This window comes from Hemitrygon akajei, chromosome 3 (genome assembly GCF_048418815.1).
Source record: "Hemitrygon akajei chromosome 3, sHemAka1.3, whole genome shotgun sequence".
NCBI lineage: Eukaryota > Metazoa > Chordata > Chondrichthyes > Myliobatiformes > Dasyatidae > Hemitrygon > Hemitrygon akajei.
In genome coordinates, this window is record NC_133126.1 from 129,785,356 (window position 1) to 129,803,823 (window position 18,468).

The 18,468-nt window shown below is 47.2% G+C and overlaps 1 protein-coding gene across 2 annotated transcripts; it reads right to left on the minus strand.

The window, feature by feature from the left end:
• Nucleotides 1-3,648: 3,648 nt before the first annotated feature.
• On the minus strand, nucleotides 3,649-7,042 carry LOC140723752 (uncharacterized). Of its 2 annotated transcripts, none has more exons than XR_012097965.1 (2): nucleotides 6,582-6,907; nucleotides 3,649-4,317 (listed from the first exon to the last, which is right to left on the minus strand). XR_012097965.1 is itself a non-coding variant. In XM_073038296.1 (2 exons), the coding sequence occupies exons 1-2, from the start codon at nucleotides 6,951-6,953 to the stop codon at nucleotides 3,822-3,824; spliced, it is 864 nt and encodes a 287-aa protein (XP_072894397.1). In that variant the 5' UTR covers nucleotides 6,954-7,042; the 3' UTR covers nucleotides 3,649-3,821. The 2 variants fall into 2 exon arrangements, 1 of the variants encoding a protein (XP_072894397.1); XM_073038296.1 differs by having other exon boundaries at nucleotides 3,649-4,313; nucleotides 6,582-7,042.
• Nucleotides 7,043-18,468: the final 11,426 nt, after the last annotated feature.

The window sequence follows — 18,468 nt, forward strand, 5'->3', positions numbered from 1 at the left end:
GAGATGATGGTGCAGACAGGATTTATGTGAGGAAAGTTGAGCACTCAACAATGCATGAAAGACTGATTGGTTAAATGCCATAATTTATAACAGAGAAGCAACAATCTAACATGTGATATAAACCTAGTAATAAATTTTATATGACACCTTATTTCTCTTGCATCTTACAGACTGTGAACTTTTTAAAAGCTGGTTGAACGTGTGTTTTAATTCCACATGGCAGGAAACTGAACTTCTAACAAAAATAATGGGCTGTCAGTAATCTTTTCAACTAGTGGATTTGTTTTTGTGCACAAACAGCATTTATTTCAAATCAGAATGTGAAGTTATTCCAAATATGCAGGCAGTTTTTCCTGTGATTGAAAAAATAACATCCACTGTAAATCAAACATGGAAAATCAGATATATGTTGTGTCTGAAGTAAATCAAACATGGAAAATCAGATATATGTTGTGTCTCAAGTGGAGAATTATTCCTTCTTGAGAGTGCCAATAAATCGGATTCTGTTGGAACATTCATCCACCTACAAGCGTAGGAAGCTAGAATCTCAGCTCAGGAAGCTATAATCAAGCGAAGGAATCAAAAATCAAAAACAGCCCTTGAGGATGATAAAGAAGCCAGAAAAGAAATAGGACAGGCAGGAAGGCCCATGAGGGGCCAGGCAGGGCAAATAGGATTGAAGAGAATCCCAAGGCATTTTATACATACATCAAGAGCAAGAGCATAACTAGGAGAGTGTAGAACCATTCAAGGATAAAGGGGGAACACTTGCTTGGATGAGGAGGATGTGAGAAAGGTCCTTAATGAGTATCTTATATTAGTATTTACCAAGGAGAAGGGCATGGAGAATATGGAGATCAGTGTCAAGCGTATTAACATGCTAGGGCATTTCGATGTTTGGTCTCTTAAAGAGCATTAAGATAGATAAATCCCAGGGCCTGCTGGAACATACCCCAGGTTATTGAGAGAGGCAAAAGATGAGATTGCTGGGGTCTAGCCACAGGCAAGTTCCCAGAGAAATGTTGATTACCTAATGTTACCCCATTATTCAAGAAGGGAACCAGGGATAATCCTGGAAACTGTAGGCCGGTGAGTCTCCCATCTATGGTAGGGAAGTCACTGGAGAGAATTCGTAGGGATAGGATTTATGAGCTTTTGGAAAAGTATGGCCTAATTAGGGAGAGCTGGTATAGTTTTGTTTCTTACTAACTTGACTGAGTTTTATGACTAGATGGTTGCTGAAAGTAGAGCTGAGGATGTTGTTGATGTGTGTTTTAGTAAGGCATTTGACAAGGGTCCCTCATGGGAGGTTCAACCAGAAGATTAAGATATATGGGATCGATATATGGGCTGCCTGGATTCAGAACTGCCTTGCCTGAAGAAGACAAAGGGTAGTGTTTGAAGGAACCTATTCTAGCTGGAGGTATGTGATCCATGGTGTTCCGCAGGGACCTGTACTAGTACCTCTGCTGCTTATAAGTGACCTGGATGAAAATGAAGATGTTTGGGTTAGTAAGGATCATACCAAAATTGGCAGAGTTGTGGATAGTTTAGAAGACAGGAAAATAATACAATGCACAATAGCTTAGTTGCGGATATGGGCAGAGAAATGGCAGATGGAGTTTAATCCAGATAAATGTAACTTAGTAAGGTCAAATGTAAAGAGACAGTACATTGTTAAGAGCAAGACCCTTAACAGTGTTGATGAGCAAAGGAATCTTAAGGAAACAAGTTCATAGCTCCCTGAAAGTGGCTACACGGATTGATAAGGTGTCAAGAAGGCATGTGGTATGTCCTGACAAAGGGTCTCAACAGTGCTTCTCCCTATAGATGCTGCCTGGCCTGCTGTGTTCCACCAGCATTTTGTATGTGGTATGCTTGCCTTTATTAGTCCAGGCAATGAGTTCAAAAGTCAGGAAGTTATGTTACAGCTTTATAAAACTCTAGACAGGCCACATCTAGAGTATTGCATACAGTTCTTTAATGGGTTGCCCCATTATTGAAAAATTGTCAAAGCTTTAGAAAGAGATCAGAAGAGGTTTACCAGGATGCTGCCTGATTAGAGGGCATGTGCTATAACGAAAGGTTGGACAAAGTTGAGCTGTTTTCTCTGGACCAGCAAGATCCCTTGGACATAAGTGTATAGGTTTATGAGAGGCAAGGATAGACAGATGGTATATTTTCCTTGGATTGAAATATCTAATACCAGAGGGCATGCAGTCCAGGTGAAAGGGGATAAGTTCAGAAAAGAGTTGAGGGCTGTGGGTGCCTGAATGTGCTGCTTGTGGTGGCGGTAAAGGCAGAAACATTAGAAACTTTTAAGCGACAATCCAATAGGTACATGAATGTGAGGGAAGTGAAAGGATATGGACATTATGTAGGCAGAAATGGTTAAACTGGTTGGCCATTTGTTTACTGATTTAAATTGGTTTGGCACAACATTGTGTGCCAAAGGGCCTGTTCCTGAGCTGTCCATTTCTATGTTCTATACTCTATACATTGCATTGGTTTCTTCCACTTGTTGGAAGGTTACATGACTGTGGTAGACATAGGCATCCAAGAGAAAGATGATGCAGTGCAGCCAGAGTACAGGATGGCCTGGCAGGGCCTGTGGGGTCTCAGTTTAATACTCATCATAAGATGACATCTTCAGGCAGAAGAAGGATCGCCAAGTACTGAACTGAAGAATTAGCATGAATTTTTGTCCTCATGTCTCAAAGTGGGACTTAACTTCATAAGCTTGAAAATCAGTGACCAACTGAGGCCTCATTCAGTCAAGTGTTTCGACTCTCTTCTCATTACAGTATTTTTATATCTAGTGGGTAAATGTTAAATTGTGATTGAACATTATAAGTAATATGAAATGTTGTTCATGCAGAGAGTAAAATGGATTTATGTACTGATTAGAAACTTTATTTTGGGTGCATAGCACTTATTTCCTTAAGTACATTTAACATATATTCTGAAACATGGCTCTAAAATATGTTGGAGCATATTGTAAAATGTCATTAAAAAATGCAACTTTCTAAACAGTCTAGACAGGACTCTGTCTTGGGCCTGAAAAAGTTAAAATTCTTTGGTGTATATTCCATCTGCTACCCTCCAACGTGATGCAATGAATATCGATTTCTCCTTCCGGTGAACAATTGTTCCCCCTTCTTCTATTCCCCACTCTGACCTTTCACTTCTTCTCACCGGCCTATTTCTTCCCCTGGTTCCCCTCCTCTGTTGCTTTCTCTTATTGTCCACTCTCCTCTCCTCGCAGATTCCTTCTTCTCCAGCACTTGACCTTTACACTCACCTGGCTTCACCTATCACCTTCCAGCTAGCCTCTTTCCCCTTCCCCCTTCTTTTTATTCTGGCATCTTCCCCCTTTCTTTTCAGTCCTAAAGAAAGGTCTTGGCCCAAAACATTAATTTTTTATTCATTTCCATAGGTGCTCCCTGACTTTACATACCAATGATCCCAACATATTGATACAGCTATAAAGAAGGCAAGACAGTGGCGAAATTTCCTAAGAGTTTAAAGAGATTTGGCTTGTCACCTAAAACACTCGATAACTTCTATAGATGATGCACCATCAATAACTCACGCCGAGACTTAGGAAGTGAGATATCGGCTTTTATTGACTGAAGAACACTACATCCTGGGGAAATGAGGGAGAGCAGCAGGCCACAGTCGCCTTTATACAGGGGTCTGTGGGAGGAGCCACAGGGGTAGTCAGCAGGGTCTTGGGAGGAGCCACAGGAGCAGTCAGACAGGTATATCTAGTTCACCACATTCACCCCTCCTTTGTTTAAAAAAAAAATTCCCAAGTATATTTACAGGTTAAGTCGATCAGGTGGTCGAATCGTTCGCTGCGATCTACGGAGCTCCGGCTGCAATTGCACAGGAGCCGGAGGTGATGACGGCACAGGTGCCGGAGGTGGTGTGTGCTCCGAAGGCGGAGAGTGGGTTAATTCTGTCCCAACAGGAGGTGTCAGGGACCCCTCGCGTGTGAGCGAGGGCCCTGGAACAGACGCATACGGAGTCTGTGTGGGGCACGGTGCGCGCGGAGTCACTTCGGGTACAGGGTGCAAAGTTACCGTGGAGTGCTCGGGGTAGTGGTCTGCTGCTCCGGCGGGCGCCAGGTCGCGGACAGAGACCGTGTCCTCCCGCCCATCAGGCAAGACCACGTAGGCATACTGGGGATTAGCATGCAGGAGGTGAACCTTCTCGACCAGTGGTGAGTACTTATTACTCCTCGCATGTTTACGCAGCAGCACTGGCCCCGGGGACGTCAGCCAAACTGGCAGGGTGGTCCCAGTGACAGACTTCCTGGGAAAAGAGAATAAGCGTTCGTGAGGGGTGGCATTAGTGGACGTACACAACAGGGAGCGGATAGAGTGGAGTGCCTCAGGGAGGACCTCCTGCCATCGGGAGACCGGCAACCCTTGTGACTTAAGGGCTAAAAGTATGGCCTTCCACACCGTGGCATTCTCCCTCTCCACCTGGCCATTCCCCCGGGGATTATAACTCGTGGTGCGACTAGTAGCTATGCCCCTAGCAAGCAGGAACCGGCGCAACTCGTCACTCATAAAGGAGGACCCTCTATCACTGTGGACATAGCAGGGATATCCGAACAGTGTGAAGAGCTGGCGCAGGACTTTTATGACCGACGTGGTACTAGTGTCGGGGCAGGGAACGGCAAAGGGGAATCGCGAGTACTCGTCAATAATACTGAGAAAGTAGACATTGCGGTCGGTGGAGGGAAGGGGGCCCTTAAAGTCAATACTCAGTCGCTCAAAAGGGCGGGTGGCCTTGACAAGCTGCGCAGTGTCAGGACGGTAGAAGTGCGGTTTGCACTCAGCGCAGATCTGGCAGTCCCTGGTCATCGACCTGATGTCCTCCAGGGAGTACGGCAGGTTCCGGGCTTTAATGAAGTGATAAAACCGGGTGACCCCCGGGTGGCAAAGTTGGGCATGAAGGGCATACAGCTGGTCGAGCTGGGCACTAGCACACGGTCCCCGGGATAGGGCATCAGACGGTTCATTGAGCCTGCCAGGCCGGTACAGGATATCGTAAGTATAGGTGGAGAGTTCTATTCTCCATCGCAAAATTTTATCATTTTTGATTTTGCCCCGCTGTTGGCTGCTGAACATGAACGCAACCGAGCGCTGGTCGGTCAGCAAGGTGAACCTTCTGCCGGCGAGATAGTGCCTCCAGTGCCGAATAGCTTCCACTATGGCTTGGGCTTCTTTCTCCACCGTGGAGTGCCGAAGTTCAGAGCCTTGAAGGGTACGGGAAAAAAACGCCACTGGCCTGCCTTCCTGATTGAGGGTAGCAGCCAGCGCGACGTCAGAGGCGTCACTCTCTACTTGGAAGGGAATGGTCTCGTCTACCGCATGCATCGTTGCTTTGGCAATGTCCCCTTTAATGCAGCTGAAGGCCGCGCGGGCCTCGGCAGAGAGGGGAAAGGTGGTAGACTTGACCAGGGGGCGGGCCTTGTCTGCGTAATGGGGAACCCATTGGGCGTAATAGGAAAAAAAACCCAGGCACCGCCGGAGGGCCTTGAGAGTAGTGGGAAGAGGGAGTTCTAACAGGGGGCGCATACGGTCGGGGTCAGGGCCAATGACCCCGTTCTCCACGACATACCCAAGGATAGCGAGTCGTGTGGTTCTGAACACACACTTGTCCTTGTTATAAGTCAGGTTCAAAGCATCGGCCACCTGGAAAAAACGTTGGAGGTTGGCGTCATGGTCCGACCAGTCGCGACCACAGATGGTGATGTTATCTAGATAGGGAAATGTGGCCGTCAGTTTGTACTGGTCCACCATCCGGTCCATCTCCCTCTGGAAGACCGAGACCCCATTTGTGACACCAAACGGGACGCGCAGAAAGTGATAGAGCCTGCCACCCGCCTCGAAGGCGGTGTAGGGGCGGTCCTCTGGGCGGATGGGGAGCTGGTGATAAGCGGATTTCAGATCAATTGTCGAGTACACCTTGTACTGAGCTATCTGGTTGACCATATCCGCGATGCGGGGTAGGGGGTACGCGTCAAGCTGCGTGAATCTATTGATGGTCTGGCTGTAGTCCACAACCATCCTATTTTTCTGCCCAGTCCAAACAACGACCACCTGGGACCGCCATGGGCTTGTGCTTGGCTCAATGATCCCCTCCCTGAGCAGCCGCTGCACCTCTGAATGAATAAAGGCCCTGTCCCCCGCACTGTACCTCCTACTTTTAGTTGCCACAGGTTTACAGTCGGGGGTCAGGTTGGTGAACAGCGATGGGGGAGGGATCTTGAGGGTGTAGAGGTTGCAAATAGTGTCAGCAGCACAGCTATCGACATGGTGCTGGGCGGGATGTGGGGTTCGGGGTGTATGTGCGTGTGGTAACGGAGTATATGGCGAAGTCCCACCAAACTGAGGATTCCTGACAGTGAGTGGCGGGTGGGGCCCGTCATATGCCATAGTCACACTTTCGAGATGGCTCTGGAAGTCCAGCCCCAATAGCACAGGTGCGCACAGTCGAGGCATGACCAGGAACGCAAAGTTCCGATATTCTGTGCCCTGCACCACCAATGTCGCTACACAACCCACCCGGATGTCTGTGGAATGCGACCCTGAAGCCAAGGTGATCTTCCGACGGACCGGCCGTGTCACGAGTCCGCAGCGTTTCACTGTGGCCGGGTCAATAAAACTCTCAGTGCTGCCCGTGTCAAACAGGCAGCTAGTCCTGTGCCCCTCCACCAGGATGTCCATCATCGACCTTGCGAGCTGGTGCGGAGCGCTTTGATCGAGGGTCACGGAAGCCAGCGTAGAACGGGGCGTGTCGGGGGCGGGGCCTGGTGACGCCAGCAAAGATGGCCGCTCACATCCGGGCATGCAAGATGGCGGCTCCCAGGTCGCACACGGGTAGGTAGGGGCGGGGCCTGGTGACGCCGGCAAAGATGGTTGTCCACATCCGGTCATGCAAAATGGCGGCCCCCAGGTCTCAGACGCGGCGCTGCTCGACCCCGGGCGCGGTTTAGATTTACAGACCTTGGCGAAATGGCCCTTCTTCCCACAGCTGGAACACGTCGCTTCGCGCGCCGGACAGCTTACCCGGGCATGTTTCCGAAGCCCACAGAAGTAACAGAGTTTCGTACCTGGCGAATTCGTGGGGTTTGAGATACCGCGACTGGCAGCGGCGTTGGCGAATTCGCTCGGAACCGGGGAATGGCTCGGTTGGACCTCTTCGGCGTACAGTTGCGCAGCCTCTATCGAATCGGCCGTCTCTATCGCGGAGCGTAAGGTAAGATCAGCTTTTTCCAGCAGCCGCTGGCGGATACACACTGACCGAACCCCAGTCACAAAAGCGTCTCGGACCAAGAGTTCCTTATGCTGTTCCGCTGTGAGCGCTTTGCAGTCACAGTCCCGCGCTAGGGTCAGTAACTCGCGGAAAAATTCAGCAGTCGACTCCGTAGGCCGCTGTTTTCGCGTTGCCAAGCGGTGCCGTGCATAAACTGGATTTACTGGCCGCAGGTACTGTCTTTGGAGGGCGGCAAGCGCCTCCTCGTAGGTGGATATGTCCCTGATGAACGAATAAACTTTTGGGGCGACCCTCGAGAAGAGAAGTTTGTGCCGAACAGCCGAGTCGGTGGCACGAACCTCCTCTAAGTACGATTGGAAGCACACCAGCCAGTGTTCAAAGGCAAGAGCTGCTCCAGGGTCTCCGGGGTCCAAGTCTAGGCGTTCTGGGCGTAAAGCGGTTTCCATGTTGTAACTTTCAGTCAATAAAATTGATGCACCATCAATAACTCACGCCGAGACTTAGGAAGTGAGATATCGGCTTTTATTGACTGAAGAACACTACATCCTGGGGAAATGAAGGAGAGCAGCAGGCCACAGTCGCCTTTATACAGGGGTCTGTGGGAGGAGCCACAGGGGTAGTCAGCAGGGTCTTGGGAGGAGCCACAGGAGCAGTTAGACAGGTATATCTAGTTCACCACAATAGATATATAGATTCTATAGAGCATTCTAACAAGTTGCATCACAGTCTAGTATGGGGGAGGGGGGCTACTGCACAGGACAGAAAGTTGTAGAATTAGTCAGCTCCATCTTGGGTACTAACCTCTGTGTTATCTAAGACAGCTTCACAGAGTGGTGCCTCAGAAAAGTGGTGTCCATCATTAAGTACCCCCATTATCCAGGACATGCCCTCTTCTCATTGTTGCCAACAGGAAGGAGATATAGAAGGCCAAGGCACACACTAAGCGATTCAGGAACAGCTTCTTCCCCTCAGCCATCTGATTCCTAAGTGGACATTGAACTCATGAACACTACCTCACGTTTTTTTAAATATTATTTCTGTTCTGCACTATTTTAATTTGACTATTTAATATGCATATATATACATACTGTAATTAATTTACTTTTTTTTTTCTTTCTATATTATTCATGTATTGCATGATACAGCTGCTGCTAAGTTAGCAAGTTTCATGACACATGCCAGTATAATAAACCTGATTCTGATTCTTCTGCCTAGTTCCTTCAGCATTCTGTGGGTTTTCCTTTGGTCATTGCCCATTTTAACTTTAAGATCTGAAAAAAGTATGACACTATTCAGCCACTCCCAAGTCTAATTGCCAGCCCTAACCCCGTAACTCCTGATTACTTGATCGATTAAAAACCTATCACATCATCCAAAGTAACTTTACAAATGCCTTGTTGAATTGTAGCAAGACTACAAACTTTTATACACCAAATAAAAACCAGCATTTATTTGTCCTCATTAATCAATGCATTTGCACATTGGCTTACTGTGGATCATGTACAAGAGCCTGCAAACCCCTTTGTGCTGCCGTGTTCTGTAGACTTCCTCCATTTGATCATTCTTCCTTTCAAGGTAAATGATTTCACATTTCCATACGTTATTCTCCATTTGCCCATTATTCTCCACATTTGGCTTATTGATACCTTTTTTGAAACTATGTCATCCTCACCTTCCCAACTACTTTAGTATCATCCACAAAATTAGCTGCACTATGCTTGTTTTCCTCCTTTCATATTTACTGTAAACTGATGCTATCCATGTGGCATTCTACTGATGGCCAACTTGAACATGAACACCGTTCTTAAAAAATACTGACTCCGAAAAATATCTGGTCCAGGAAAATTAATGGCCTCTCGATACAATTTCTTCAGCCAATCTGGCAAATCTGTGGGTTTCATCGCCAGAGGTGGCTTTGGAGGACAAGTCATTCAGAATATTTAAGGCAGAGTTTGATGGAGTCTTGGTCAGTCAGGACATGAAGGTATATGGGGAGAAGGCAGGAGATAGGGACTGAGAAGAGAAATGGATCAGCAATGATGAAATAGCAGAGCAGAATCGATGGGTCAAATGGACTAATTCTGCAACTCTTATCTTATGGTCTAATACTTTGCCTAATACTAATTCTGTAGTGATGGTGATGATATTTCATTCTTCCTCTATATTAATGAGAAATTTGCAGTATCCTTAAAAAGAATAATTTAAAATGCATGTTTAACTTGTGATCAGTTTCTAGTGCCATACACCCTTGTCTCCAGTCTCATTCTCCTAACGGTCCATTCTCACTTCTTATTCCTTTATCCGTATTTAAAGATAATCTTGTTGTGAGTCTTTACTGTATATGTCTTGCATCTCTGCCCTTATTTATTTTTCCTTGATTTTATTTTATATTTTTAGTTCATTTGATGGATTCTGCATTTGCTTCATCTTTGTGCCAGACACAAATTGTTTGCACCTTCTGTGTTTTCTCCTTTAGCTTAATGCCCTCCTTAACTACTTCCATAATTAAAGTACATTTATCCCTTCCACTCTCCCAAAGCTATACCTTCCCTGTTCATTTTTTGATATTACAATATAACTGGATTTAAATAAGAGAAAGAAAGAATAAATTCATCAGGTAATGAAAGAACTTGTATTTATATTAAATCATTTTCTCTACTTTTGAATGGAAAACACTCTGCTGAATTAAGGAACCGATTTGCAAATTCACAAACAGAAATCGAACATTGTAGTTAATATCAGATATTTTTGTCATTTTGACTGATAGGTAGGCATTAGCCAGGGACTGGGAAAAATACTCTTTAATTTTTTCACTTTTTCTGTACTGCCCATCTGAGAGGACAGTTTAACTTTCAGCTAATGTGCCATGTAAAAGGCAGACACCCAACAGGGCTTTATCCAGAGTGCATTCAAATAACTGCCTAATATTTGTGGTCAAAAGATTGAAGAGTGTCCTGTACTTAGAACCTTTGAATGAAGAGGCAAGTGTGCTGTGAACTGAGTCTGAGGTGACACTGACTGAAAGGAACAAAACAAACCTCTAATCCTCACTTCGATAAGAGACTCCAAAACATTACATTGGAAATGCAGTACAATTTGAAATGTAATGAGCAATCAGGTAAGCAAAAATAAGGTGCCTGTTTGATACAAACATCTTAGAATCCAAACTTTTATCTCTGCTTCATTATATCATTGAAGTAAAACCAGTTTTCATATTGAGAACATTTATTCCACTAATAAATGTTATAGCTGGTTAAATGATTTCATCGTAGTGAAATCGAAACTCAGTCCTACTGGAAAAATTTGATTCATGTCTGAAGAAAATGGATAAAATTATTTTAAAGAGAAGCTGAATAATTCTTTTTTGGTATAATTAGCAACCACCAATGAAAATGATCCTTCAGAAACTATCTATTTTCATGATGAAATGTTTGCACAATATTTTGTCAATCTGATAAGGAAAAATATTTTCCTTACAAAGATTTTTATTAAGGGAAGAATCTCAGTTCTTAATTGCTGCTTCATTTTTAGTGACACCAAAATACTACAACATTCATTTGGAAGAAAAAGAATAGTTGAACTTGCTAACTTAGCAGCATAGATATCATTAGATTTTATGTTTATGTATAACTTTAAAACATTAAACTAATCCAAAGGAACACACAGGAATCCAAACTGCAGGTCCAGTTTGGTCCTTACTTCCAGCAAAGCAGGCATGTATCACGTGGTAGCATGGTGGTGCACGCAATTAATGTATTTTTACATACAAACCATAATTAATTCTTTAAACCATCAAGAATGCTTAATCAACCAATGTATATACAAGATTACTCAAATATTATTGAAATATTAAATACACAGCACTCCTCCCTGCTTAGCTATAAACTTCAACTCAGTAGAGCAGGGTTTCTCAACCAGGGTTCCACAAGAGGTCGGTCGGGTTTCGGCAAGAGATTGTGATTAAAAATAAAAAAACATAATTTTTTGAACTTCACGCAACACACAATGCTAGCGCCTGCAGTGGAGGGCAGTGACCTAGTAGCCCCGTTAGCAAACTCGTTAGAGGTCTCTCAGCCCAGTATGGCAGAGCAGGGTGGCACCTTCTTTATGTGGTTGAGTCCATTCTCAGTTTTTGACTTGAGATAGGAGAAGCTGTTGATAACTGCTGAGTGCTGTATTGCACAGAGGGGAGGATGGTAGGCTGATGAAGAGCGTGAAGTACATTTTCCAAGAATTGAATGGACTCACCTAACTTAGGCTGTGATGTCAGCCTCTCCCTCTTACATGCCGCCAACTGACTTACGGGACTGAACAATCACTATCAGTGTAGTAGAAGACTGGAGAGGAATTTTCATTCTAATGAAGTAATTTTTATGTGCTGTGACTCATCTGCTGGCCTGTTGCATTGCTGTTGTTGTAAACTTTGTAAAAGGTGCATTGCGTAGGTTAGAAGAGAATTGTATTGTGAAGTTTTTGTATTTTTTGTGATGTTCTCATTTAGTTACTTATTATACCATTTTTAATATATTTTACTTACCCCTGTGCTGCAGTAAGAGACATTGAAAAGGTTTCTCTTTCAAAGGGTATGATAAATCGACGTATTGATGGCATGTCAGATGATGCAGAGGAGGTTTTCTGTGATAAACTGAAAAACAACAGTTTCTCTATCCAGGCTGATGAGTCAATAGATTTCACCAATAAATGTCATGGTGTAGCATTTGTAAGATTTGTAAATGATGGTGAAATTCAAGAAAACTTTTTCTGTTGCAAAGAGTTGCCCAAAACAAGCAAAGACCAAGCTATATTTAATGTTTTGTCTTCATATTTGGAAACTAAAGGTCTGTCTTGAGGAACCGTGTTGGCATCTGAACTGATGGTGCCCCAACAATGGTTGGCTCTGTGAGAGATTTTGTTTCTCCTGAAAGAAACAGAAAATCCTGACGTTGTCACAACACACTGATTTCTTCACAGAGAGGTGCTGATGTCAAAAACTCTTGGAGATGAAATGAAAAACTTACTGGATGTTGCTACAAAAATGGTTAACTTTATTAAACAAAGACCAGTTCACTGGAAAATGTTTAAAAAACTGTGTGAAATCCTGCACAAAGAGCACATCAATCTCCTGCTACATACAGAAATCCAGAAGAAGAGTTCTCAACAGGGTGTTTGAGCCGAAAGGTGAATTGCAGAAGTACTTTCAAGACAATAGTAGGCCAGATTTTGCTAAGTGCTTTAAAGCTGAAGAATGGCTGCAGAAACTAGCCTAATTAGCAGACAGCTTTCAACATATGAACCAGTTGAACAAATCTCCACAAGACCTTGGAAAAAATGTTTTGACTTCAAGTGACAAGATTCTTGGACTTAGAAATATAGAAAACCTACAGTACAATATAGGCCTTTCAGCTGATGATCATGTGCCAAACATGCACTTACTTTAGAAATTATCTAGGGTTACTCATAGCCCTCTGATGCACCATCAATAACTCACACTGAGACGTATGAAACGAGGTATCGGCTTTTATTGACTGGAAGAATGAACAACACTACATCCTGGGGAATGAGGCAGGGCAACAGGCCTCAATCGCCTTTATACAGGAGTCTGTGGGAGGAGCCACAGGAGCAGTCCAGACAGGTATATGTAGTTCACCACATTCACCCCCCCTTTGTTTTAAAAGAGTCCCCAGGTGGCGAAGTTTCTTACAAGTATATTTACAGGTTAAGTCTATCAGGTGGTCGAATCGTTCGCTGCGATCTACGTAGCTCCGGCTGCAATTGCACAGGTGCCGGAGGTGGTGATGGCACAGGTGCCGGAGGTGGTGATTGCACCGGAGCCGGAGATTGGGCTGGTTCTGGCCCAACTGGAGGTGTCAGGGATCCCTCACGTGTGTGCGAGGCCCCCGGAATAGACGCGTACGAGATGCCCGGTACATGAGCGTCGTGAGGAGTCTGGGTGGGGCACGGTGTGTGCGGTGTCACCTCGGGTACAGGGTTCATAGTTACCGTGGAGTGTACGGGGTAGTGGTCTGCTGCTCCGGCGGGCGCCAGGTCGCGGACAGAGACCGTGTCCTCCTGCCCATCAGGCAAGACCACGTAGGCATACTGGGGGTTAGCATGCAGGAGGTGAACCCTCTCGACCAGCGGGGAGTATTTATTACTCCTCACATGTTTACGTAGCAGCACTGGCCCCGGGGACGTCAGCCAAACTGGTAGGGTGGTCCCAGTGACAGACTTCCTGGGAAAAGAGAATAGGCGTTCGTGAGGGGTGGCATTAGTGGACGTACACAACAGGGAGCGGATAGAGTGGAGTGCCTCAGGGAGGACCTCCTGCCATCGGGAGACCGGCAACCCTTTTGACTTAAGGGCTAAAAGTGTGGCCTTCCCCACTGTGGCATTCTCCCTCTCCACCTGTCCATTCCCCCGGGGTTTATAACTCGTGGTTCGACTAGTAGCAATGCCCCTAGCTAGCAGGAACCGGCGCAACTCGTCACTCATAAAGGAGGACCCTCTATCACTGTGGATATAGCAGGGATATCCAAACAGAGTGAAGAGCTGGCGCAGGGCTTTTATGATGGATGTGGTAGTAGTGTCGGGGCAGGGAATGGCAGAGGGGAATCGCGAGTACTCGTCAATAATACTGAGAAAATAGACATTGCGGTCGGTGGAGGGAAGGGGGCCCTTAAAGTCAACACTCAGTCGCTCAAAAGGGCGGGTGGCCTTGACAAGCTGCGCAGTGTCAGGACGGTAGAAGTGCGGTTTGCACTCAGCGCAGATCTGGCAGTCCCTGGTCATCATCCTGATGTCCTCCAGGGAGTACGGCAGGTTCCGGGCTTTAACGAAATGGTAAAATCGGGTGACCCCTGGATGGCAAAGATGTGCATGAAGGGCATACAGCTGGTCGAGCTGTGCGCTAGCACACGTTCCCCAGGATAGGGCATCAGAGGGTTCATTGAGTCTGCCAGGCCGGTACAGGATATCATAATTGTAGGTGGAGAGTTCTATTCTCCACCGCAAAATTTTATCATTTTTGATTTTGCCCCGCTGTTGGCTGCTGAACATGAACGCAACCGAGCGCTGGTCGGTCAGCAAGGTGAACCTTTTGCCGGCGAGATAGTGCCTCCAGTGCCTAATAGCTTCCACTATGGCCTGGGCTTCTTTCTCCACCGCGGAGTGCCGAAGTTCAGAACCTTGAAGGGTACGAGAAAAAAATGCCACTGGTCTGCCTTCCTGATTGAGGGTAGCAGCCAGCGCGAAGTCAGAGGCATCACTCTCTACTTGGAAGGGGATGGTCTCGTCCACCGCATACATCGTTGCTTTGGCGATGTCCCCTTTAATGCAGCTGAAGGCAGAGAGGGGAAAAGTGGTAGACTTGACCAGGGGGCGGGCCTTGTCTGCGTAATGGGGGACCCATTGGGCGTAATAGGAAAAAAAAAACAGGCACCGCCGGAGGGCCTTGAGAGTGGTGGGAAGAGGGAGTTCTAACAGTGGGCGCATACGGTCGGGATCAGGGCCAATGACCCTGTTCTCCACGACATACCCAAGGATAGCGAGACGGGTGGTTCTGAACACACACTTGTCCCTGTTATAAGTAAGGTTCAAAGCTTCGGCCACTTGGCAAAATCGTTGTAGGTTGGCGTTGTGATCCGACCAGTCGCAACCACAGATGGTGATGTTATCTAGATAGGGAAATGTGGCCTTCAGTTTGTACCGGTCCACCATCCGGTCCATCTCCCTCTGGAAGACTGAGACACCATTTGTGACACCAAATGGGACGCGCAGGAAGTGATAGAGCCTGCCACCCGCCTCGAAGGCGGTGTAGGGGCGGTCCTCTGGGTGGATGGGGAGCTGGTGATAAGCGGATTTCAGATCTATCGTCGAGTACACCTTGTACTGAGCTATCTGGTTGACCATATCCGCGATGCGGGGTAGGGGGGTACGCGTCAAGCTGCGTGAACCTATTGATGGTCTGACTATAGTCCACAACCATCCTATTTTTCTGCCCAGTCCGAACAACAACCACCTGGGACCGCCAAGGACTTGTGCTTGGCTCAATGATCCCCTCCCCGAGCAGCCGCTGCACCTCTGACTGAATGAAGGCCCTGTCCCCTGCACTGTACCTCCTGCTTTTAGTCGCCACCGGTTTACAGTCGGGGGTCAGGTTGGTGAACAGCGATGGGGGAGGGATCTTGAGGGTGGAGAGGCTGCAAGTAGTGTCAGTAGCACAGCTATCGGCATGGTGCTGGGCAGGATGTGTGGTTCGGTGTGTATGTGCGTGTGGTAACGGAGTATATGGCGAAGTCCCACCAAACTGAGGATTCCTGACAGTGAGTGGTGGGAGGGGCCCGTCATATGCCATAGTCACACTTTCGAGATGGCTCTGGAAGTCCAGGCCCAATAACACAGGTGCGCACAGTTGAGGCATGACCAGGAGCGCAAAGTTCCGATATTCTGTGCCCTGCACCACCAATGTCGCTACACAACCCCCCCGGATGTCTGTGGAATGCGACCCAGAAGCCAAGGTGATCCTCTGACTTACCGGCCGTGTCACGAGTCCACAGCGTTGCACTGTGGCCGGGTCAATAAAACTCTCAGTGCTGCCTGTGTCAAACAGGCAGCTAGTCCTGTGTCCCTCCACCAGGATGTCCATCATTGACCTTGCGAGCTGGTGCGGAGCGCTTTGGTCGAAGGTTACGGTGGTCAGAGTTGAAATGCCGTCTTGGTGCCCGGTAAACTCCGGCGAGTCGGGGGCGGGGCATGGTGACGCCGGCAAAGATGGCCGCTCACATCCGGGCATGCAAGATGACGGCCCCCAGGTCTCAGACGCGGCGCTGCTCGACCCCGCGCGCAGTTTAGACTTACAGACCTTGGCGAAATGGCCCTTTTTCCCGCAGCTGGAGCAGGGCGCTTCGCGAGCTGGACAACTGTTTCTAGAATGTTTCAGGAGCCCACAAAAGTAACAAAGTTTACTGCCTGCCGAGTTCAGGGAGTTCGTGGAACCGCGACTGGCAGCAGCATTGGCGAATTCGCTCGCGGGAACCGGTGGCGGCGGGGCCGGAGGTGTCCACGGAACCGGCGGGGAATCGCGCGACTGGACAGCGTCTGCGTTGGGCAGAGCAGCCTCCAGCATATCAGCCGTCTCGATCGCTGAGCGTAAGGTCAGATCAGCTTTTTCCAGCAGCCGCTGGCGCACATACACTGACCTGATTCCGGTCACAAAGGCGTCTCGGACCAAGAGTTCCGCATGCTGTTCCGCTGTGAGTGTTTTGCAGTCACAAGTCCGCACGAGTGCCTGTAGAGCTCGGAGAAATTCAGCGGTCGACTCCGTAGGCCGCTGTTTGCGCGTGGCTAAGCGATGTCTGGCGTAGACGGTGTTCACCGGCCACAGGTACTGTCTTTTGAGGGCGTCAAGAGCTCCTTCGTAGGTCAAGAGGTCCCTGATGAATGAATAAACTTTTGGGGCGACTCTCGAGAGGAGAATTCTGTGCCTAACAGCGGGGTCAGTTGCACGAACCTCCTCCAAGTATAATTGGAAGCATGCAAGCCAGAGTTCAAAGGCAAGAGCTGCTTCAGGGTCTTGGGGGTCCAAATCCAATCGTTCCGGGCGTAAAACGGTTTCCATGCTTTAACTTCCAGTCAATAAAATTGATGCACCATCAATAACTCACGCTGAGACGTAGGAAACGAGGTATCGGCTTTTATTGACTGGAAGAATGAACAACACTACATCCTGGGGAATGAGGCAGGGCAACAGGCCTCAGTCGCCTTTATACAGGGGTCTGTGGGAGGAGCCACAGGAGCAGTCAGCAGGGGTCTGTGGGAGGAGCCACAGGAGCAGTCCAGACAGGGGTCTGTGGGAGGAGCCACAGGAGCAGTCAGCAGGGGTCTGTGGGAGGAGCCACAGGAGCAGTCAGCAGGGGTCTGTGGGAGGAGTCACAGGAGCAGTCAGCAGGGGTCTGTGGGAGGAGCCACAGGAGCAGTCCAGACAGGTATATGTAGTTCACCACACCCTCTATTTTTCTAAGCTCCATATACCTATCCAGGACTCTCTTAAAAGACCATATTGTATCCACCTACTTCCAAGCACCTTTCAAACTGTTTCCTGTCATGTTAGCCATTTGAACCCTGGGAAAAAGCCTCTGACTATCCACATGATCAATGTTGTTCATCATCTTATACAACTTTATCAGGTCACCTCTCATCCTCCATCACTCCAAGGAGAAAAGGCCAAGTTCACTCAATCTATTCTCATAAGGCATGCTCCCCAATCCAGGCAATATCCTTGTAAATCTCCTTTGCACCCTGTGGTAATCCATGTATATCTGTCTGGACACGCCCCTCTGCTGACTGCTCCTGTGGCTCCTCCCACAAACCCCTGGATAAAGGTGATTGTGTCACTGTTCCTCCAACAGACATCCAGCATGGACATGCTCCATTTTACTGCTAATAAAAGCCTTTCAGTAGTTACTCTACTTCCAGGCTTTTGGAGTTATTGATAGTGCATCACACCCTTTCTATAGTTTCCACATCCTTCCTGTAGTGAGGTGATCAGAACTGAACACAGTCCTCCAAGTGGAGTCTGACCAGGGTCCTATATAGCTGTAACATTACTTCTTGACTCTTGAACTCAATCCCACGGTTGATGAAGGACAATGCACCGTATGCATTCTTAACCACAGAGTCAACCTGTGCAGCATCTTTTTTAAATTAATATTTATTAATATTATATTCTGCTAACATATTTGACCTACCAAAATGTGCCACCTCACACTTATCTGCGTTGAACTCCATCTGCCACTTCTCAGCCCAGTTTTGCATCTTATCAATGTCCCACTGTAACTTCTGACAGCCCTCCACACTATCCACAATACACGTAACTTTTGTGTCATCAGCAAATTTACTAACCCATCCCTCCACTTCATCATCCAGATCATTTATAAAAATCAAAGAGTAGGGGTCCCAGAACAGATCCCTGAGGCACACCAACCTCCATGCAGAGTATGACCCATCTACAACAACTCTTTTCCTTCTGTGGGCAAGCCAGTTCTGGATCCACAAAGCAAGGTCCCCTTGGATCCCATGCCTCCTTACTTTCTCAATAAGCCTTGCATGGGGTACCTTATCAAATGTCTTGCTGAAATCCATATACACTACATCTACTGCTCTACCTTCATCAATGTC

Bases quoted from the DNA above. Each gene is read 5' to 3' on its own strand.
- LOC140723752 (XM_073038296.1), bottom strand. From the start codon at position 6,953: ATGACCGGATGTGGACAACCATCTTTGCCGGCGTCACCAGGCCCCGCC. The intron at 4,314-6,581 runs GTGGGTTGTGTA...TTTCCCAGGAAG, and splicing joins CGCATTCCACAGACATCCGG to TCTGTCACTGGGACCACCCT.